The sequence below is a fragment of the Cygnus olor genome, chromosome 1, assembly GCF_009769625.2.
Source record: "Cygnus olor isolate bCygOlo1 chromosome 1, bCygOlo1.pri.v2, whole genome shotgun sequence".
In the NCBI taxonomy this organism is placed as follows: Eukaryota; Metazoa; Chordata; class Aves; order Anseriformes; family Anatidae; genus Cygnus; species Cygnus olor.
This window is the reverse complement of record NC_049169.1, coordinates 23,772,031-23,796,377: the sequence shown is the minus strand read 5'-3', so window position 1 is coordinate 23,796,377 and position 24,347 is coordinate 23,772,031. Positions and strand designations below refer to the sequence as shown.

Genomic DNA, 24,347 nt, shown 5'->3' with positions numbered 1-24,347 from the left:
TGTCCATCATTTTTCAGGCATTGTCCCATTGTGTTGATGCTAGTAGTGATGCCTGGGATAAAGTGATAATGAAGTCACGGGTGGCTGTTTTCTCAGGAAAGGGCCAATTCATCAAGGGTGGAATTTCTCATTAGAGTGAGAGAAGCAGCCTGAACATGCAGGTCTTGCTTGCTGTTTCTGTGGTGGGACTCCCATGCCATGAACTGCCTAAAACATACTCCAGGACTTCATTTCTTTGTATTTTGATGGATGTTTAAACATCTGGTTTCCAAATCAGCCTCTTTCCGAGCTGATAAAATACTTAACCCTCTCTCCAAGTGGATTAGAATCATCGAATTACAGATTCATAGAATATCCCATGTTGGAAGGGACCCACAAGGATCATCGAATCCAAGTCCTGGCTCCACACAGGACCACCCAAAAATCAGACCATGTGTCTGAGAGCACTGATCAGCCTGATTTTTGTTTCAAAGGACTTCTCCAGTACTACAGGGGCCTGTCCTTTCTCGAACTTAAGTCTCTGAACTGCCAGTTACTGCCAGATGGCCAAATGTTTTGCAGTTTGCAAGAATTGCCAAAACTGTAATATGAACTTGTGGATCCCTTGATATATTCTTGTACACACTGATATCTTTCTGTGGAATGGGTCGCTGCCTCAGATAGCCTGACAAATCCCTTCTCAAGCCTGCTATTCCAATCTTTGTTTCTGGTCTATGAATTCTGCCAAAAGCTCGTGTGCCCTAGAGATGTTTTGGGGCTTTGATCATACTGTGCAGATTGCTTCAGATGCTCCTATCTCCAATGTAACTTTGTATTTTGCACACCCGGTATGTTCTCCTCTAAAACAGCATATGTTTAAGAGGAACCAGGGATGAAATACAGAGACAACCTCATACAACATGGCCTCCGCAGGTAGCTATGATGCACGAGAGCTGCTCAGTGCAGATAATAACTCTCACTCTCCACAGTCTGGCATCTCCTTTCCTCTCCACACCAGTGACTGAAGTATCACACCAATTAAACACATATTCTTCTCTGAGACTGAGGTTATTGCTAGCAAATGTGCCATACCACTTTGTTTCTTGCTGCAAACCCCCCATCCTGACTATTCCCAGGACATGCCAACAATTTAACTGATTGATTCCATACCAGGATTTCACTCCAGTTTAATACTTCTAAATGTGGCATGGTGGAAAGATTTCATGATGGGATAAAATATAATGCTGGCAATAAGGAGCAATAGACAGGAGGTGTACCTCTATCACAAACTTCTGTAAAAGTCTTGGTGAAATCCAATTTGTAACTTAAGCAGTATCATTTTATCGACTGGACCTTTACAGAACCTTGTAAAAATGCTTGGAGGACCTGAACAAGATGCTGTCATACGTGTGCACAGAATAACCAATATTTTAACCGAATGAAAAACTTTGGAGTTACTATGTGTCTGACTTTTTGCTGAGCAAGACCTTCAGAAGTTGCCTCGGGCAGGAACATTTTGCCAGTCTTGGTCAAATTAGCAAAACAAAACACAATGTTTTTGTTTCTTTTATCCTTCTTTAATACTGCAATATAGATGCTATTAAATTAGAACCCAACTGTCTTCATAGTAATAAAAACAGGAGGTCAGATTCAAAGAGCTACATTTGCCCTTGTGTTTCTTGGAAGACCTCTCTGTCTGTGAGCTGAGAGTGCAGCTGTTCACTGAAAATTATGTAGAAAGATTAATAAATTATTAGTTAGAATCTCAAAATATACGGCAAGTGCAACAGTTTGAAGTAAGCATGGATCACGTCCTTCAGCTGAAATAGGGAGCTGACGTTGTTACCACATGGCTGTAGTATTTAATTTAGTAAAAGTAGTAAAAACAAAATTTAAAAGAGAAAAATAAATCAATCTGATTTCAGCTGCATCCAGTGACAGTTTCTCCTAATGTCCCCTCATGGTGTGAGAGGCTGGGACGTCCAGAGTGTGACTGTCACCCTGCAGCAAAAATATTATCACACACTTCAAAGCTATTGGCTGCCTTTCCTCAAATAAAGTCAGAGCTTTAATGTGCACCCTGATGAAAACAGGATGGCCCCTTTCAAACCAGGATGATAGAGGCAGATGAGGCAGTAAGACGAAACCACCAGGAGCCAGCAAACGCAGAGCTGCAATAAATCCAGGCCATAAACAGAATGCCTTCTGTGCTTAAAATCTTCCGAGGCCCCTCAGCTTTCAAAAAGTGTGGCAATTGCACTGCTGCACCCCTTGATCTCGCAGATGTGTAGGAATTCAGAATAGCGACCGATTCCTGTGAATTTATAACAATTCACACCTGCAAAATTAATGTTCTTTGCATCTTTAGGAAGAAATGTGACTGATTGTGGCCGATCAGCAGTGAAGTCTGCTGCACTACACAGGCAGAGCTCTGCGGCCATATGATAGGGGAAGAGCTGCTGCGGGGCATACAAACGCTGCCTGCAGTCATCACGAACGCGGGCGCCTTGCCCCAGGGAGCACTCGGTGTTCAGGATCAGTTAAGCTGCTGACCCCGTCCATCAGAGCGAGGTCCTTCTGCCGCAACAGGATGTGCTGCTGAACCCGGGGAGGACATGTCGCTTGTAAACCACAGGGTTAGCAGCTGCTCTGCAGCTCCCAGTCCCAAATGCTGTTTGCAGGTCACATCTTTTGTAGGTAGTTTATTAAAACTAAACCCGTGGGGAACTGCATGCTGCATTCTGATCGCACAAGAGATTAAATTCAAAAGCACAATTTAAGGCAACACCAGAGCATGACCCGATCTGCCACTTCTGAAAATCAGGCCTAATGGAAATAATAATAAAAACTTACCCAGTATTTTCAATCTGGGAATCAAGATAACTAAATCCAGCATCTTCGGATTGCAGTACCTTGGTCTGTAATTGCCCTGCTTGAGCAGGGGGCTGGACCAGACGACCTCCATGGTGCCTTCCAACCTCAACCACTCTGCGATACGTATTTATCTGCATTAACTTCGCTCTGCTGGTACCACCATTATACAGGTGGGTTACTGAGTCAGAGCAAGCTGAGGAGAGATTTGGTTTCAGGTAAGACACCTATATCTAAGTGTTTAAAGCATACACACCTGCTCAGTGGGTGTCTATACGCTACGGTCAGTGGAGATTAGTTATTGTGATCAGTGTCTGAAGGGTAACCAAGTGGGACCAGTGGGGGTGCCTATTGTGGGATGAATCCCACCCTGCTTCCCCAGTAAAACATCATCTGTTTCTGAGGGACAATGCAGCCAAATCTCGAATTCATAACCAACACCATAAACCATGGATCATTCTTCCTCCAAAATATGCTGTGGTGCTTCTGAATCTGAGTTGTAGGGCCTGCTGCACGGGGACAGGGCCCATAGCATTCTCCTTACAGGCTTCTGTATGCTCTGCTGTCCCTTGACGAGTCCTCCATGGTGGGCACTGCTCTTTGGAGTTGCCTCCAAAAGAGCACCAAGAGATGATCTGCTTGAGGTTAGACCAAGCGCTTCCGTCTGTGCAGAGACAGGACATGTGAGGAGCGGGCTGAAGGCAGGAGGCTTAGTGCTGAAAACAGCCTGGGGAAGGACATAAAGGAGTCTGGTTGCATTGGATGGTCACGAACTATGAAGGTCTATAATGATCTCATCTTGTACCTCATTCTCCTCAATTTCAGGTCTAGCAGAAAGGCTGGTCTGACAGTGGAAACACAAGGAACCTGACTAACAAATTCAATGACCACAGCATGTGATTCCAGTCAGGAGGCCACAGCTACAGCCTGTCAGGAGGCAGATCCCTTGTCTGCAGGCAACAGTGCAGTGATTCAAGTTGGCAGAATACACAGGTCTCACGAAATACCTTGCACCGCAGTGTAACTGAAGATTTCTTGGTTAGCTAGCATCTGTGGTGTGAAGTACAAGGAATGCTGCTCTAAACGGATCTGAGATCCAGGTTATCACCTCCAGACTGGACAGGCAGATTGAGGAGGCAGATTCCTCGCACAGAAGTGATCACCACCCTGGCCAGTCACTGCCCATGGTCCCTGTGATTTCCTGAGCTCCGCAGCCCAGAGAGTCAGCATATGTGATGAACCAGCCTACCAGAAAAAAAGGCAAAGAGCGAGGAATATTTGCTCTTTTTGTTTTCTGTGCGGAGATCTGTGTTGGGTTGACTCCTTGAAAAATGCAGCTTGGATTACTGCTGCCCTTTTAGCAGCCACCCATCTCTCGTGCTGCCCATTACAGTAACAACACAGCTCTCCTGACTAATCATTGAACACCTCTGAGCATCCTTCAGATAAATACGTAGATAAGACCATTTTTCACCCACGAGGTGTCCACAGCAGGACAACTTCTGTTCACTTTGAAACAGCTCATGTATTACAGCAGCAGCCGCATGCTGTGGAGGCTGCTGAAAGTATTTTTCAGGCAAGTGTACTACTATCTTTGAGGTGAAGTTTGGAAAGATGTTCAGGAGTAAGACGTTTGTAGTGAAGACCAGAATGCCTGAGAGTAGTGAGGGCTGAGATATGACAGCATACCTGTGAGGAAAAGATACGTAAATTATCTGGGTAGGTCATTTGTCTAGCAAGAGCCAGAAAACCATCCCAGCTTCTGCAAGGCCAGCAGAGAGAACATTATAGCACAAAAGAAATCATTTTAAACACTACAGAATGATTTTATACAATGTTTTTCTTTGTCTTGCTCTACTCAACTTTTTTTTTTTTTTTTTTTCTTCAGATCTGTGAACACTCTTGGTATGTATTTATCTCAGTTTTAGCCACTAATCCCAGTAGCGATGTGCCTGCTTCCCAAGCATCTTGCTGAGGCCTTAATTCTTTGTAACTTTCCTTTCTTCCTAGCCTGATAAGAATTCTGCTTTATCTGATAGCTTGCATTAGAATAGGGGTAATTCATAAAGAACTATGGTAAATTATAATTAATAAAATCATAAGAACTATTCTCTCCATAAGCAGTAACCCACACGTGACAGGTCATCTGGCTGAGGAACACATCACCAACGTAATGTGCTATATTCAAATACTTTTCTAAGAACACGGAGTCTGCAGGGAGACCTCCTGCCAAGAAAATCAGTAGTTCCCTCTCTAAACCACAGTATGTCTGCCTTTCAGACACAAGTGTTGGAAAGGTCATCTAGAAATATGTCTAAAACGTATTATTTGTTTGGCAAAATGTAGGCATGGTGGAGAAACAAAAAGGTCCAAGCACCATTTACTACACTTTTCATCCCAGAGTTATATTGATTTCACATATGAAAAGGGCAACATGTTGCATAGCTAGGACTTGGATGCGATGCTGGGTACTAATCAATAGCATGCCCATTTCAAAAGAATACCCAACAGCAGTATCACAGTCTATACTTTCTCTTTTATGTGCTCTGGACACCAATTATGGTACAAAGACCTTGCTATTTGCTTTTGTATCAGATAATCCACTATTAGCATAGTTAAAAATACCAAATCCGGGCCTGACCACTGTTTAACATAACTGATACAAGAGTGGTGTGCTTGCTCTCCAGAAGTACTCTTATTCTTACACATCTTGGGAACAGCAGGTAAGTTTCAGTAAACTATTCGGTAAGGATTAGGGTGTTAATTGTATAGTAGCATCCAGTAAAAATGAGGTGGGGGCTGAGAAAAAGACACAAGCTTCTGAGCAGTCTGTGTACCCTGAGCATCCAGGATAGCCCCACCTCACAACAGAGGGCTCCAAATCCAGCTCAGCTGCTCTGGTAGTTGCCTGGTTTTTGGCATCAACATTTGGAAGAGCCAACTGCTGATTCTGAGTGCCTGCCGATGGCATTTAAGCAAATACTTTGTGTCTGATATATGATACAAGCATTGTATTTCTTATTCTCAAGCTTTAAACTCCAGATTCTATTGTGCCCCCCAGCTGGGGCATACAAAAACATAACATTGGTTATTGCTTTTTTAGAACTTCCTCTGTTTTTTATAGCTTCTGAAGCTTTTTCTCAGAAAACCTTACACACCACCAATCCTGAAGTAAAAAGTATAAAATTCATACTGCTTGAATAACAAAACTCAGAAGAGACAATTAACATTCAGAGAGGGAAAAACGCGAACAAAATAACGGCTTAAGAAGTTTGCTCCAAAAAGACCCTAAAAACTTTTCAGAGCACTAGCAAAACAGACTGTGTTTGTCAGTACTAACAGATAGAACACAATAAGTGCAAAATATCAAGATTCTCCATTGCAAGTACACATTAAGCTGTTCAAAGCTGGGCAATTCCAGCAGGCATTACCCAAAACCCCACTAGAATAAAAACTTGAATAACTGATATATCACTATTCTGGCTCATCTGAGCAGGTTGCTCTGCAAATACTGTAAAATCCAGCACAAAATAAAATTTATCCAAAAAAAAACCCTATTTATATTTCAATAGCAATGGAATGATTCTATTTCTCTCTTCAACACGTTCACCCTTTTAAACCAGTCATTTCAAACTCATGTTTTATTTCTTCAAGCAAAAAATAGATGTGCTGTAATAGCTTGTAGATATAAAGTCTCCCCTGTAACTGTGCAGACATCCTCACGCTTTTGAACACCACCTTAGAGAATGGGGCTGGGCTGGTGTCACTCAGAACCAATCTCAAACCTGCACATTAAACCTCCACAGCTTCTGTTCCAATTCACATTGCCCTGTCCCTTTTTTGCTCAAAAGAAAACTTCAAGCAGCAAACAAATACAGAGCAACAGGCGTCCCTACTGCTGTGCTAGAGGATAGCTCTGGCCCTTGAGAGAGGTTTAGTATCTTCTAAGCTTCCCTAACCCATTTACACTTTTCTATAAATAAAGCTGCTTATCACTGTACTTGAGCTTCAGGAGCTTTAATTAGACCAGGAATTCCTCTAATGATTAGATAGAGGCTGTTGCAATGGATTAGTAAGTCTTATAAACAAAAGAACATCTCCTTTTTCCTCTTTACATACATCTTACTTAGGAAAGTAACCACTGACAAATAAAAAAAAGAAAAAAACTCTTTTCAAACATATTTTTTAAGCTTCTGTTCATGGAGCAGAGAGAACTTTATACACTTAATCAGCATACCCTCTAAGCAACAATTTCAACTTTGTCTTTCACTTACAGCCTACACATCAGAGCAGTAATAAGCTTCAGAAGAAAGCACACACTAGATAAAAATTCAAAATGCCAGACTCTTCGTGTGCTTTAGAGGAAACCAGGCTGAAGCATCCTAAGCCCAAGCACTGCAACATACAAGACAAGGACCTACATCTGTAAAAACCTCCTAAGTCGCAGCATTCATTGCGAAGAGTTAACTAGTTAGTATTCATTCTGGATTAACGAAGCCTTGTTTGTTTGACCTTGAAATGTTGCCGTATTATTGCACTTGCCTGCAGCAGTAGCTGTTTCCAGAGAAGCTGCTGAGCAGCTGTCAGATGTGCCAGGAGCACAGGGTGTCACATTCTTACTCATTGTGTTTATTCACTAGCACAATCCAACTTTCCAGACATCAAAACTGCTGTGATTTGACAGTCACTATTTACTGCTTTGTGAACTTGGCTAGGCAACCAAAATGACTTTTGAAGCGTGCAAGCAAGATGTACATCTATTTTAAAAGCTGCGCCACAATTAGCACTTAAAAACCACACAGTTTTACACTAGTTGGGTCAAATTAATTTTATTATGCTCCATGATGAATTGCCACCAGTGCAACATCCTATTCACTGTACATTTCAAAAATTCACATACTAAAAATTTCAGTTTGATAAATGGAAAACTGAATGATTGAGAAGTTCTTACGGATTTCATACGTACAAGTGGCTAGCTGATATTGTCTATGCACATAGAGTGTTGAAATACAAAAGCCTCATGCTAGTTTGTTAATTGCTAAGGCTATCTGGACACTCATTTAACCAGAATATACGAGAGGCCTTCATTACAATGTTTAGCAACAATGCACCAGTATCATGAAATGCTATCTTCTGCTCGTAGTGCAAGTGGCGGAGTGCTGAAGCATGCAGTTATGACTAACTTAACTGCCGTTGCAGTCTTTATGCCCCAAATTTATCATGTACATACACTATTTTAAAGTAAATATTAACCTGGACACCACAGAATATGAGTGTACTTTCTGCATGAAGAAAAAAGAAAATGAAAAACCAGAAGCTTTCTTTGGCCAGTATCTACAAATTAAAGTTTTACTCAATAACATAACTTCAGAGCTCCCAAAACCTGGAACAGAAATTTGATTAATGAACTGTGATGCTTAATTATTAACTATATTACAGAAACTCCAACTCCGGGAACATAACAGCTAAACATATCTAGTAAGTAGCATGTTAGGAAAACCTCTAGGCCTCATCTGCTTAATTTTAAAATGCCCTATATGCAATAAAAAAGAGGGAGCAGTACCAGAACTTATATGAAAGCCATACAAATATTTTCCTTCTACAGGAGTTCTTAACTCCGCTGCCATTAGCTACCCCTGACTGCACTTGCACTTGATCCAATGCTCAAGCCGTTACAGCAGCAAAGCTCGTAGGAAGTGTTTCCAGCAGCAGAGTGCAGTAAGAGTTACCGCAAGGAGATTACATCACTTGGAAATAGTTTTTCCTAGTGTTATGTGCTTAAATTACTCTCGGAAGGAAGTTAGCATCCTCTGAAAAATGTAACTACAACCTTACCCCTCCCACTACTTTTCAGCAACTTTCCTTTCTTCTCACATAACTAAATTAATTTGCTAAAGACTAGGTTATAACTGGGTTAGAAATCCAAGCCGTATCATGCAGGTCCAGCCTGTCAAGATCAGGTCATCGCTGGGTTTCAGTCGATACAATTCCGATAACTTAAATTGAGTTTGATACCTTGACTACAGTCCATGGCCCAGGACACTATGCATTAACTATGCTCCAAATATGACTGACTTAACTAAACATTCTGTGTCAGTGTTTTTAGAAAGATTTTCTACCTGAAAATTACAGTAAGTACAGTAATTTATGCTGCAGATATTAAATACCTGCACAGCACAGATTAGTATTTTGTAATAGGCAGATATGCCAAGGTTTACTGCACTATAAAGTACAACATATAAACGTGTGAGCTGTGAAATGAGAATTCCATTTTCTGTCCACTTACTCAAATAGTACTCTTGTGAATAGGGTTCTTGATCTTCATCACAACCCTTGGTCTTAAAGCCAACGTATGAAAACAGAATATTGCCATAAAGTTCAGTATGTAGTCAAACTGTACATTGTGAGTTAATGGCTTTCCAACTTTTTGGATGTAGGATTGGTGCTTTAGCATTTGTTATGTACCATAACGCAAAGACTGCAAAGTAATCCCACTTATGTTTACTTTATTAGTACACCAATGCCCTACAAATTTAAAAAAAAGTAATTAAACATTATTGAAGCAAGCATTAAACGCAGCCCTTCAGCCTGAAAACCACATAAAAATGATTTAAAAAATAAATCAAACTGTAGCAATTGCCAGTCTCCAGTATAGCCCCCAGTAATTTACATTTCTTCATTCTGAAAGACAAGAGTTGGAAAAAAATAGGACTGAACTGGTCTGCATCAAATATGCCTTTATCACTTACAACGTAAAGCCACCCGGTTTAACCTCAGATACAGAGATCCCTAATTATAGTATTCAATTACTACTGCCCTTCGATAGCAGTCAGTATTGCTACAGTTAGGGCAAGGTAATCTTCACAACTAGCTGTGCATTTCTGTTGTGATTTTGTTTTACGTAAAGCATACTGCTAAGATTTGAACTGCAATGTTGTGATGTATTTGAAACCATGCAATAGTATAAACCAGCCTCAACATTCATGTAGCACTGCATTTGAAATGAAGGGGCTAAATAAACTAAGAGCTGCATCACTTAAAGAACATAGTGCTATACTAGGTTTTAATAAGAAAATTTAGATACAGAAAAAGTAGGGTATGAAAATAGTGTTTTCCTTCTTGCATTACAACTAAATTACATTAAGGTTTTCGTCAGTCTCACATATTACATTTAAACTCCCTTATTGATGGAATGGAAAGTATTCACATGTACATGATCATCCAGGTGTAAACTTGCACACATTAACAGGGAGTAGCTTTGTAGAGGATTATGACAAACCTTTACAGATTAAATGAGGTATTGCACAGATTAATAAAAAAGCAAAAGGCAACAAAAATATACAGCAAATTGGTAGAACATTTACATGATAATTTTACAGAATCCATAGACAGAAAGTAGTGTTTAGTATATCATTCACCTTAAAAAATATATATATATAATATAATATATGATCAATCATCCCATTCGTCGTCATCTTCAAAGTCTTCTTCATCATCTTCATCCTCATCTTCATCTAAAAAACAGGAAAAGCAAGTCATTGCATGCACCAAATTAATATGACAAAAGTGCTACCAATTTCGCCCACAACATTCTGAAAAAGAACAATCAGTTGAAGGAGGTCAGGACAAGGCACCTGGTAATATTATATTTTAAGATTGCTAGACGTGATGTTCAGTTTAGATTGATACTGGTTGAAAATTACGTTTCCTTTCTCATTCCCTTCCCCAGGTAGGAAATTTTTATCTTGTTTTCTGCTGAAAGAAATAATCAAATTCTCATGTCATACTTACTATTACTCTTTTTTTAGAGAATGTGAGATGTGAGAAAGGCTAGCTTGTTCCAGATTGAATTTTAAGCTTAAGATGGATTAATTTCTAAAACATAAGAACTGTTTCCCCATGTTTATTCTCTAACAGGATTTTGGTTTACTGTACAAACAGATAAATATTTTTGTGAGCTAAAGACTGTTGTGGTTACTGGAATATTCTGAACTGCACAGTGCACATCAACTTTAACATCAATTTTGTTGTTAACTTTATCCAGCCTTCCACTGTTTTTAATTTTAGCATGCTACAATTTTTAAGTTACGATACATATAAACTACTGATTTGTTAGGCAAGAGCACTCCCCCCTCCAGAAAATGGTGTATTTAGCACACTTCCGATGTTTAATTTGCGTAAAGCACCAAAACTGGAGATTACCACATAGGGACACAAATCAAACTGCGTTTAATGGTCAAATGGTCTGCAGACTGCAAATGCAGGTCTGATACTAATGTAAGCTCTGGAAGAAAAAAAATAATCTATCAAAGCAGAAGAGGTGTAATTCAACAGCTGCACTGTGGCTACTGCACTGCATTTATTTTATTTTTTAAGCTGTTATTACAAGGAGAGACGCAAATCTTCCATCCTTACTTTTTCCAAGCACTCAAGACTGAAGAAGCAGTTCAGTACTAGTATGGGACTTGTCAAGTAACACTAGTTATCTGTTTATCATCCAGCAGGTGGCATCCAAAGCACACTTGGAAGCCACAGTTAAATTTTAAGCGCATGAGCCTCTGCAAGAGCCCTGGCTTCTAGAAACATAGTATTAAAACCCTTCTTTTCAAAATATTATGAGGAAAAAAATTAATCACATATCTCATGGGCAAAATAAGTTGTAAAAACTTTTTATAAAGGATACTAACCTTGATTAGTAATTTTAAATTCATTATCACTGCAAACTACTATACACCAGTAATTCAAAGTGGCACAAAGCACCCACTTGAATCATCACTAGAGATCTGCCTAGAGCATTCTGTATTTGGCTACGTGCTGAAAGCCATGCTTTTTCCCCCAATGTTTCATGTCAATAGAAATGTTAACACTTGAAAATCTGATGCCTTGAAATCAGAAAAATTCCATCAGACTTACCTGAAGAATGAATGGCTTTGCTCCTTTTCTGCATAACTTCCATTAATGCACCCACAATTCCTGAGGTGGGTGCAGGTGTAGGTGGTGCACTCTCCTGGCCATCAGATACCTTGGAAAAAAAAGTTATGATGATACAATTAGAAAAACAGAACATGTGTATTTCTAGAAAAAAAACGTAAAATTGATGAGTTTATGTTCAGCCAGAAAGAAGAGAGAAACTACAGTTTCTTTAGCCCAAGCTAAGCTTTTACTTATAAAAAAGCTGAACTATTCTCTTTTGTCATATAGTACAACTTTAGTTAGTTAGATTAACTTTTTAAAAAGTTAAGTAATTCTAGTGTTTGCCTTCAAGTACCATTACTGCTGAACTCATCCCCTGCAGTTGTTTAGAAGATTTTACCGAAGCATTCATAACATCAGCAATCTTTCATAGTAGTTCTTGCAAAAGTTCTTTACAGCTGTGATACTGTGGTATCAGTACTGTAGGATTTATGCTTAAAGCTTGACTGAAAAGCGAGAAATGATTTTGAAACAAGAATAATTTCGTTCATCAATACTCATCCATAGCCAGTACACATACTGAGCATTTTTCCAATAGTATTGTTTAGAGTATTATTTCGAAAACTCAATGAATTATGATAGAGCCCAAAACAAAGCCACAAGTTACTACTGATATTGGAGTACTGCAGCCATTTGCAACTCCCAAAGGACTTAGATGAGAAAGTTTTACTCACAGATTTCAGCTGTATACCCTGTCGTATCTGGTCTAACAACGCATCTCTTCCTGAGCAGGACACTGGTCGACTGTTCTGTTCTACTTTCTTTAACTGGGCTCCTTCTCTGATTTGATCTAAGAGTGCTGCTTTGTTTCCTGCAGGAACTGGAAGCGGGTGATCAACCTCTGAAGGAAGGCCGGGTGGCGGGGGAGGACCGGGAGGAGGTGGAGGAGGCGGCGGCGGCGGGGGAGCAGACGACCCACTTGGTGGTGGCGGCGGTGGAGGAGGGCCGGATGGCGCAGATGATGAATGCACTGGTGGTGGAGGAGGATACATCCTGTTGGGAGGAGGTGGGGGCACTGCTGCACCTGGTCTAGATGGAGGTGGGGGTGGAGGTGCTGCTGTTGGAGCTCTTGAGGGAGGTGGAGGTGGCGCCCCTCGGCCCCTAGCAGGGGGAGGAGGGGGGCCTGAACTATGGGGAGGTGGTGGTGGAGGTGGCGGGGGTCCTCCTCTGCATGGCGGTGGTGGAGGTGGAGCTGAAACAAAGCAAAATAATTTACAGTTACATGATATTCAATACTCACAAGTCTTTCAGAGTCTGGCAGAAGAAGAAAAAAAGGGTCTGCATTGACTTTTGCAAGGATCTCTGTGCATGTACAAGTTTTACCAACTCTGAATTAAGCTGAAGATAGCTGAACATAAGCTATGCTTACATGAATACAAAGTAAGCTGAATATAGCCCCTATATCTGTCATGTATTTTGGAAACTCTCGTAAAAGCTGCAACGCTGCAGGAAGCAAGTGCAGTACGTAAGACGACTGAAGTCACAACACTGGCTGGGTCGTTAATTTTAGTGTGGTTAATGTCCTTCATAATACAAGTGTATCGTAAGTCAGCATTTCAATTTCCCATGACAAAATGCAGAAAAATATTCAAAACACTGAAATTTTGCTGAACTAGGCCAGAAGAAAAGCGAAAGAGGCTTTAAAAACACACTTAAAATGAAATACAGAATTTCCACTTCATAGGCTATCTATTATTTGATTAGGGAGTAAAGGCAAGGTGCTTTTTGTTTGTTTTGTTACTGGAAGATGATGCTTCAAAAAATACTAATGCATTAGAATTAGGAATAGGTGGGATACAATGCTGAACATACTCTCTCACTGTGTTTAACTCTATGCCTTTGCCTCCTTAAAACACAGCCTAGCAGCAACTGCAAAGCCAAACAGTGAAGTGGCATTGTTGGTAACAGCATTTCAAGTTAATAGTGACAGACCAGGGAAAAGCTTCAATCTAATGAAGCAGTTTCCTCCATAGACAACACAAAAGAGAAGCAAAACCTCATCTCTCTTCATCAACTATTGCTTCAGTGTAGCAGAGTTGACTTCCTCTGTGCGCTGGCAAATAAGCCTATTTTTAAGAGCAAAACAAACAAACATTATCTAATACTCATTTAGGAATACTGTCCTTCTAAACAATGTGAATGTTTCTTTTACTTTGTTGCAATGAAAGAACTCATCATGGTGTTTCTAAACCTGTCATAAAAACCTGTTTTATGCCATAAAAACATGAGGATGATCTTATAGTTCTGTACCTTATTCTAGGTATACAGACAAATTGCGCTTGAAAAAAGTGGCAGTCATTAGCAAACATACCTTTGCTCAATCTTTATTTGCCAACAGCAGCTGCTCTGAGATAGGCTTGAAAAATCTGAGAGAACATATATACAAAATTCTGTCCCACCCAGTAGAAAAAAATCTGTAGATCAGAATTTACTGAAAATTTGTTCCAACAACATTTATGGGAAGGACTATAGGAAGAGAACACCTTCAGGGCTTGTTCAGCACAGGATCACTTCCATATGATTTGGCCTTGAAACGTACTTGCTTTGCTAATGGCATTTTAAATAACACAGTTTCATTTCCTCTGCCATCAAGCACCTAATGGCTTGTGGTAATGTAAGTGGTGTGGCTGCTGCCCATCACTACTCAGTTATATGACAGCACCCGGATTATTAAGTTCACATTTGATTTCATGTGCTTTGATAACAAAAAGGGTATTGCCCTTAAGATGATGCTTCTTTACCTCTTCTATCCTGTTACAAGCTGAGAAAACAGTCTGTCTGTGCTGGAAAGCCCTAGAAGAGCGATTTTGAGGCAGAAGGAGAGACGCCGTACCTCTTTCCCTACTCATCTGAGACGTACCCCTTCATCTCCTCTCAAACTTCATATATTTACAGGAGAAATACTGCCAACATTCTTGATTAAAAGAAAATCAAGAACAACCACAAAAAATGTACCTCCCCTTATTGGTTGATAAGGGTGTTATTTCCTTCCTGGCCATTGGAGGCCAGTATTTTCAAGTCTTACTCTGCAAGCACTAGAGTTTTCCTGCATTACTGAAAAGATGCAACGTGATCCTACTCCAGAGTTTGTGGTGCCTGTAGATTTTGAACACAAGACTTAAGTTTTCTTGGGGGGAAGGATTTTTATTTGCATCACATCTAGAGCAATATGGCACCTCCAAACTGTGGAAATACAGTTCAGGAAGTTGGATGTTTGTTTTTCTTTTTTTACCCACTTATCTGGACTGAAGTGAAAAGAAGGAGGAGCAGCAAGGATGGAGAACCATTACCTCATCCTCTCTCCCTTCCCCCCAAACAAAAAAGCAGCAAAACAAGAAAATAATTTATTTTTTGTAAGTGCTACACAGCTATTAACATAAAAGTTTGTAAAACCTTCTGTTGATGGTATTGTCACTAAAAAACAACCAACAGTACCAAAGCTAGGGAAAGGGCAGGAAAAAAAAACTATCACAACAAAACAAAGTGTCTGTAACTCTCTGAACACTTAAGCACAGAAATTCTTGCAATAAAACAGGAAAATGTGTTTCAGTTGAGAAAAAAACACTTCAAACAGCAGTAAAACCTACAAATCACATAACTGTGGACAAAACCACTGAAATACTGTTAATATTTGTGTCTACCTCTACCAAAAAGCATAGAGGTAGATTATTATCATGCACATTAAAGACGAGGCAGCTTTTCTTTCAGTTGTATACATGCAAGTGGACACAACTTGAAGTTAATAGACACATAACAGAAAAATGGCATTTTTAAAGTATTTTAAGCCAGTCTTAAGGCTCCAAGGCAAATCTTAGTCTAACTTAAAGATCAACAGTTTTAGATCAACAACTCTGTACACATTTTAACAGAGTTAAGATTATATAAAAAAAATGACAGACTTGTTGCTGAGAAAAAAGCAACTGAAATTTTGCTTTCAATTTATCTACGAAATTTGACTATAATTTTTAGTATTGCAGTCAAACAGATGTCAACTAAGGTTTTTTGTCTAGGAAGAAAATCACACAGCAGCATACGCTCAGATGACAGCTCAAATACATACCATTCCAACGTGGGGGACCTAGGAATAAATGTAACAAGTCATTGTACTCTGAACTTACATCTATTCAGCCTCTCAAACAATTTATTCACCAGTTTCAAACTGCTGTAATTCCAACACAATTTATTTCTTGTTTCTCCTGAGAAGTGGTCTAGGTAAATTTTTAGAACTTTTATATTGGCAGCCTAATTTTCAGGTTGACTTGCGATACTGCAGCAAATGCATCTAACACATCAGCTGAGATCACATTCAAAGGTTAGGCAGGAAATAGCTTATTTGAGAATTATCTTGCAGCAGAAACCTAAATCAGATCTTCCTCATCAAAACTAGTACTTTTTCCTTTAAACTAGAAAAGCTTTCCTTTGTTTTAAATAATATTTACATAAAATCTGCAGGTCTCTAGCTTTTTCAAGGCACACATTACAGTGTTGGCAGGGTAGAGAGACACCACGCACATCTGTCAGCCATGTACTACTACCATATCTGACAACAGCAATATTGCTTCTAAGGTTGTAATTTATTTATAAGACCAAGATTATAAATAAATATGCAACATTTGCAGTCTGAAAAATCCGTATGGAATACATGCATAGCTTTGCAGTTAGACTAAGTGTTACTGGCAATTATTTAACTGACATGGGTCAAATCCTATCCTTAACGAGAAAGTACTCATGCGTGGGCATTTTTACAAGGTGTATGGTGTACAGAAACATGAAATTCAATGCATCTGTGGTGGTATGAAATCCAGATTAAGAAGATGATATATCAAGAATTGCTCACCAACAGTTTCTATTCCAATCCTTAAGACAAAAAACACCTTTCAAAATTCTGTGCGGAAATAAAAGGACACCTACCTTGTCTGCGCAGTTCATTTTTAACTGCTTCCACACCTCCTGTTTTTTCAATGAAATCATATATGACCTTTGAAGTTTCTTTGTCTTTAAGTTGAGCCTCTGAAATTCCACACAAATCAAACAGGTTTTTCAGTTCTGGGTCCAAGTTATTCACCTGCAAGTCAGATACATTAGTTTTAAGCAGCTTGACATAGAAGTTTTTAAAATATAACTTGTAATGGGGAAAAAAAATGATACAGTTTAGTGGGACAGCTAAAACAACTACATGTCTCTGAGTTGACTTTTCAGTCAGCAAGGTCTGTTTTAAGAAAGTAAAGTACCTCGCATATCAACTTAAGTTTTAAATATTTTGCCCTCAATCCCAAATCCCTCTTACTCCCTTCTACTCCAATGTCTGTTTGAATCCCGTAACAGGATCACACAATTTGTAACTAGTCTGATGTGCAGTTAACTTATTTGATTCCAATCTTCAAAACTTACATTAAAAAGCCGCTAAAGCTTTAATCATTTGGTATCTTGAAAAACATCAAATTACTTACATCGAAACCTGTGTTTGGATCCCAACCAACATGTCCAATGTGTCTAAAAAAGCAGAAAAGTCCATTTAATCAGCGTAAAAGGGACCTTGTTAACTAAAATAACCAGACACCCAGCTAACTGGATTAATACCAGATTCTACCTTCAGCCCAGTAAGACACTAAGCAATTCTTACTCCTCAGTGCTCCACTTGAGAAAGGAGTAACAAAACCTCCAATTATTCCCATGTTCTATCTTATATCAAAAAGACCAAGTGGCGAAGTAGTTTCCCCCGTTAGGCTATATATAGCCTGTGGCAAAACCTTAAGGCTCCGTGCCACCCTGTGGTACCCTGTGGTACTTATGGAGATGGAAGGACTGCACATAGATCAAGGGTGGAGTTTAGTGTTCATAGGCAGACCTGAAGCTACTGTTAGTACCAACACTAAGCACTAGGTTTTTTTATTGAGGAGGCCCCACATTCAGTTTTTGGTCTTGTTATAACTGCAGTTAGTTGATTACTTAGTTCAAAGGGCAAGAAGGAAAGTAAATGGTCTGCTACAGAAAAAAGGAAAGCCCTCTGTTTTGCCTAAATATTTAAACGTTTTTTATCAGCAAAATATGGGATGATTTGTCAATTAATGTATTATTCTGGATGATAAGCTGGCTTCATATAAATTAGACATTTAGTTACAATGGATTAACTGTTTTTGGCAAGTTAATAGAAATTTAACAGCAAATAAAATTTTACATATACATCTCTGCATACTTATATTAATTTCACAGTGCTCTTTCAAGAGATTGTGAGTATGTGATTCAGAGATTATTGCACTTAATTGGTATTAAAGATTATATATCTTATAATCAATGTTAGTATTACTTCTCATTTATTTTTCAACCCTCAAACAGAGGGAAATAAGTTACTTGGATACATTGACTAACACATTTTCACAGGTCTTTTAAAATAAAATGTATATTTATTAGGAAAACTGCAATTCTTATGTTATTTAGAAGAGCATATGCAATGTCACATTAAGCGTAGTTTGATTTTTATTTTATTTTTCCTAAAAGCACTAGAAGTCAACATTTGACTAGCAGAAGCAATTCAATAATTCTACTTCCGATTGCAACTTTGTTCTGGCATAAGTAGTAGCAAATGTTGGTCTTCACCAGTATCACAGATCAAGCTGCATACAGCTTTTCCTAATGGCACGTTTGCTAAACATCACCAAACAGTAATTTCCATATGTTTGTACAAAAAGAGCAACTACAACTATTTTATATAGTAAGATGATACTCTGCTGTACTTTACAGGAAACTTAACTAGACCTTAACTGGACCAACAGAGACTTTCAAGCTTCTTTTCCAAAGGTTTACCATTTACAATTTGAAATTACATTTAAAGCTAGTCTATGTACAAATCTTGACATAGCCTAGAATACATCTTTTGTTTGAACTTCATTAAATACTTTATCTTATTCTCAGCTTTTCTAGGACTGTTTTAATATTCTGTGAATGCACATAAAGCGTCCCACAATTATCAGAACCGAAAAGACAAGAGCAACAAATTTTGTTTATATCTGCACCACTGCACACCCTTCCACAAGTACTGATCAGAGGTAAGTTATACGAATGCAAATCTTTATTTGCAGTACTGTCCACCTACACTGATGTCTGCATCAGCAGAGGTACAGCAGTGACCAGCTACGAATCAGTATACAAGTTTCCTTATGTCTCTCTTCATCCTTTTCTTCACTGTTTGGTATTAAGTGACATTAATAGATGTCCCTTCACCAATACTCATGTCAGAAGAAACATGGTTGAGGTCTGACCTGTCTAAGCACAGTCTGAACAGGGATGCATTTTAACCCATCTCTCCTTTTGTTCCCTGTGCACTCTGTACAGAAGACTCAAAACACTACAACAACATTATCGTAACTAGTAATACTGGCATTACTTTTACTGAATTTTATTCTGGAAAAGCATGTCAGTGGAAGTGATGCAAAATAATGGTTTGAAAGAACAAGACTTTCATTTGGCATGTAAATCTCATGCTGGTTTTCCAACACTTCACAGAAGCTGATCTTTCCCATAACTAACTAGAGCTCTTTAATGTTACTTTAGCAAATAAAGTACACTGATTTTAAAAGGCAGAAAATTAAGTTGCCAAATTATAATTCAGGAAAAACAATAGTTAATTCACTAAGCTGACCAAAAGCAACTTTCATCAAAGTGAAGCTCAAAATTACAGATAACTAAAAGAACAAAGACATCTAAGAAATACTCGAAAAAACAACCTGTTCCTAGAAGGTATATACGTGCATGTTGTACTTTCATCACAAGGTACGGGTACTAGCCCGCATACCAGAATAATTAAGTTTACAAAGTCAGAGATAATACGGCTATGTCATTGCTGCTGTTATGACAAGTCAGGACCTGTTTGACAATGCACAGTTAAGCATGTACAGCTGTAAGAATAACGGAGTTTAAGAGTTGACCATTGAGGGTGAATTTAAGAGGAGTCTACGCTGAGCTGACAGCTTAAGCAAGGCATCTTTATACAGCTAAATTAATTTATTTTAGGACAGCAGGTTACATTTTATGTACAGATTCAGTAAACTCTCACCTGTATCTAAATTTTTAAACCCCGCAACATGCCAACTAGCATTCACGGTAGGTCAGTTTACACACAATGGTAACACATTTAAAACCCATGTGTAATTGACAAAACTAAAAGAAAGTCAGTCCTTACTGGAAGTTAGATGGTGTTCCAATATCTGCCTTTGTCAATCTTCTCTTTTTAGTTTTTCCTTTCTTCTTTTCTTTGGTATATGAAATATTGTTGACTTGTGGAGTATAAAATCTGTTAGTTGTAATTTCTGGGTTTTTGATATCAACAGTTGCCATTGGTAGGTTTGGGCCTGTGAAGATAAAAGAACAGAACTTTTAATAACATGTTTCAACAAAGCTGTATTTAAACAATATTTAACCAACAACTTTTTGTGTGTGCGTGCGCACGTGGCAAAATGCTTGTACTGTAGCCACAGCTTTATGTACCACATGCATCTGACTGGGTTCTGAATGTCAGATGCATAATTATAAGTTATTTACTGAAGAAAAAGAGGCATTGCTAGAGCAGAGAAACGGCAAAAAAAAAAGCTAGAATTTTGTTTCCGCAAAATTGGCAAAGAAATTAATTCTAAATTAAAGGGTTTTCATGTGCATAGAATACATGAAATGAGACATTAATATATGCACTTGTACACAATACCGGTATAACTACCATCCTAGATGAGACTTAAAATTGAGTGCCATGAACAGCAACACCCAGCATGCCACTACCTTTGGCAGTACAATAAATGCATCTTAAAGGAGAGGGAACCTTTGCTTAATAAGCATCAGGTGGGAATATTGTTGTCTTCAAAGATATGACAGCATTTATAGAGCTATTCAGGAGTTCTTATTTCTTTTTGACAGGTTTGGAAAACAATCCAAGTCCCAGATGAAAAACAGAGCTTGTGACAGTAAAAGCAATACTAGAAACAAAGTAAACACTCCGTGAATTATGTTCTCAAGCCTTGTTCTTTGTTATAAAGAACTCTGAATTACTAATCTTGTTATTTAAAATGTATCTGAATTACACTCCTGCCCATTTTAGCATTCTAGTATTATGTTACCTTTGTAATATTATAGCAAATAAACATACCTAGAATATTTTCCACTCAGATTTTTTAGTTTTGATGGCAAGTAACTCTTGACATAAGGCAAGTGATAATGCTATTTAAATACTAGAGGCAATTTATGCATTTTTCATGTGTGTATTTGCACACATACGTATATGTGTATTTTTAAAGAATCCTGCTAAAAGAATAAGCAATCTCATTCTTCCAAAACTGAAATTAAGCAGGTCTACTTAAGACCAGTTTGTCCAGAAGTAATTTGAAAAGCATACTCTGAGTTACTATTTAATGGTTAGCAATTAAAATAAGATTCTTGCATCCAACTTTACTGGGTGTACGATAAAAATGTTGACTAAGTTAAGTGAATCAGAACCTTATTTTGATTTTTTCATAACTGATATTTTTTTTTATATTGATTATTCAGAATTATCCTACGCATTCTGAAAGCGCCAACGAGCTGTTTTCACAGTCCAAGCTCTGAATCAAAAAGGAGAAGCAGACAATGAAAGATAAATTATCTGACGTTTGCAGCATAACACTTCGGTGGGAAGCATCTAGTACTGACCAGAACAAGAAACATGAACAGAAACAAGACACAGGGCTAGACAAAACTCATCTAAAAACACGACAACTCCTACACTCCTGTGACAGTCTTAGAGGACAAGTTTTTAAAACTGAATGTAAACTGCAGGACCAAGAATTTCTAAAGTTTTTTCTACTACAAAGAAATGCTTTGATCTAGAGGTGCTATGACCTAGACAGCTATCCTTTGAGAATACAAAACACAGACTGACCACGTAGAACTATGCGCAATTTGTGTTATTAAAAGTGCGCTTGAAGTTCACATAATATTCAACAGTTGGTGAATTTAATCAACCCAAAACTTAACAATGTGGTGTTAAACCAACCTTCAGGATGAATTGAAAACCACAGTCTAAATCTCACTAGATTGTAAAAGAAAAAATACTGTAGGAGTTGATTCTCACTTCAGTCACCAATATTATACCTTCTCAATATTACAGCGATATTCGTAGTTTCAAAAGCTATACTGACATTCAAGAATAAATATGTACCTTTGCACTGAGAACTGCTAGTGAGTTCCTGATATTCTTCTCAAGAGTCTCAACTCTTTAAATGCAAAAAGGTGTATTTGCAAGGACTAAAGTCTTAAACTGACTGTAACTGGTCTTAACAAGTATAAAGAAGCAGCCATTTGCAAAATAAAGTTTTGTTCAGCTGAGCTCAAATTAAGGACTGATTGCCTAATTCCTTGAGTCTAATACTATTCACACCAGAGACCACAGCAAACTCTTCATGATGAAAGTTATTCTTACCATCAGGTTTACACCTCAGATGTCCACGAGGGATAAAAGTACCTTGGAAAGAACTGTATTCTTCCAGAACTGCCATATTTATATCCAGTAAAATTTTTCCCATCAAAACACAAGCACCTTCCCCATCAGGTACAGACAGCTCAATAAGTGAAGATGAGAGAGGCATATACAGCTCATCGTTAGGAAGCACTTGACAATACAGTGGCCATAGGCATCCACTGGTATCAGCATCTGTGACATCTTCAGAAGGGGGTCCAGAAAATGTAGTACAGAACATCTTGAAATATAAATTCTATGAAATTCTCTGTATTTTAGAGCCACTGCAGACATCTGTCCCTGACTACTGACAGCCCTACAATAAATGCAAACTGTTCTAGTTAACAGATGAAACAATTCTGTCACATGGTTCTTAAAGATTCCCTCAAAACCTAATTCTGACAAATCCTTATTTCATCCAGAACTTCACTAAGAGATGAATTCGACCACAGTAACTCCTCGATTTGCACAAAGACCTAGCTATAACAAGCCAGTAGAACACAAATCCCAGGAAATTACAGGGTAATACATTTTACATAACTCTTAATGCCAATTTGATTTTAATCCTGCAATTCTAAAAAAAAAAAAAACAACTTAAATCTGTACCATTGTAAACGTCATACAAAAAGTAAGAGCGCTTTTTCTGTGCAACTCCCCATTTATTTCAACACATGCAGAAAATCCAGACAATCAAGCACCACTAAAACAAAATTCCCCACAATACTTCAAAGCATGGATTTTATGAGTATGGAAGTGTGCCTGTTCTTGTTTTTCAGATTTAAAGATAATTATGTATTGATACATAGTACATACAAAAAAGGTGTTCCCTTTTTTCCCCCAAAAAAGACAGTTTTACTTATATGGGGAGTATAACAAAAGCCAGATGACCCTACAACAGTTTTTTGTTTTTTTTTTTTTTTTGTAACTCCTCTCCTGTTACACACTGGTGGTATGTATAGTATAGACCAGCTCTAGACTGAACTCCAAATGCTGCAGCCTGGAGGTCACAGCCAACGGAGGCTCAAACCTATGCCCTCAGCATGTCTCACCTGAGACTACAGCGAACATGACCACACCTGTCAGCAGAGAAGGCAGGCATCACAGCATTCCAAAGAACCAGAAAAGGAATGTATACAGATCATGGAAGAGCCACAGATGTCCCAGCAGAACAGTTTACTAAAAACCAGAGTTCTGGCTAGTGATTATAAACCTGAAACACTGAGCATCAGCCTGTGTTTTCCACAGAATATTCAGGCTAAGTGGATGGGATCAATTAATGCAAGTTCAGTACTTCACTATTTTTCTCAATTTTTTTTTTTTTTTTGCCTGAGGTCTGGTTGGTGGCACTGCGTGGTCATCACCGCTTTTCTTTTTGCTCTGCAGACATCGCTACCAGGAATGAACTTCTAGGTGATGGAAAGCAAATGTTGCTCAAGATGCTCAATTAAAACCCTCCCAAAGCTCAGAAAACCTAGTAGATAAGACCAGACTGATATTAATATGATTGTTTCAAAACTAAGCAACCTAGTCACCATTGAATGAAAGGATACTAAAAATGCCTGGGTTAAGCTGATGATTGCCTGAGCTTCCTCAAAATTAATGTTTATGAAAGAGGTGTATTAATTTTTTGAGAAGTGTATTGCATGGAGAAAGGATATCTGTGGTTCCCATAATTCAGGATTAGTTAAGGACTAAGTATTTTGGTGACCTACTGCGACACTTGGATGTCTTGGTTAGAATAAACTTAAGACCACCTCCTCAGACAATAGGGGTTCAGGGACCCCTAGACGATCAGATGGTGATATTCCTGCTCAAGCGAAAAACAGGCATCAACAGAAATATCAGCGGAGAAATCACTTTTTAGCTTCAGTGTGGAGTCATAATTAGATCAAAGACTCCAAACTTGATATTCACTGATGTGCATTTTTCACTTGATCTAAGAATAAATGGTAAAATTTTGGATAAAACTGATACATAGTTTTGACTTCTTCCTTGAATTTAATGATGATGTTCTGAGAAATCATAGAACAGCTTGGGTTGGAAGAGA

General features: G+C 38.5%; 1 protein-coding gene across 1 annotated transcript in view; it reads right to left on the bottom strand.

Moving 5' to 3' along the window:
* Window positions 1-7,663: 7,663 nt before the first annotated feature.
* The window catches only part of WASL (WASP like actin nucleation promoting factor), a 49,795-nt gene continuing 33,111 nt past the window's right edge, over window positions 7,664-24,347 (bottom strand). The window contains exons 6-11 of the mRNA XM_040549720.1: window positions 20,003-20,171; window positions 17,274-17,316; window positions 16,735-16,888; window positions 12,498-13,015; window positions 11,764-11,872; window positions 7,664-10,364 (exon numbers count right to left, since the gene is read on the bottom strand). Of these exons, the coding sequence (XP_040405654.1) occupies window positions 10,303-10,364; window positions 11,764-11,872; window positions 12,498-13,015; window positions 16,735-16,888; window positions 17,274-17,316; window positions 20,003-20,171 (1,055 nt within the window). The 3' untranslated portion in view covers window positions 7,664-10,302. The remainder of the gene's footprint in view (window positions 10,365-11,763; window positions 11,873-12,497; window positions 13,016-16,734; window positions 16,889-17,273; window positions 17,317-20,002; window positions 20,172-24,347) is intronic.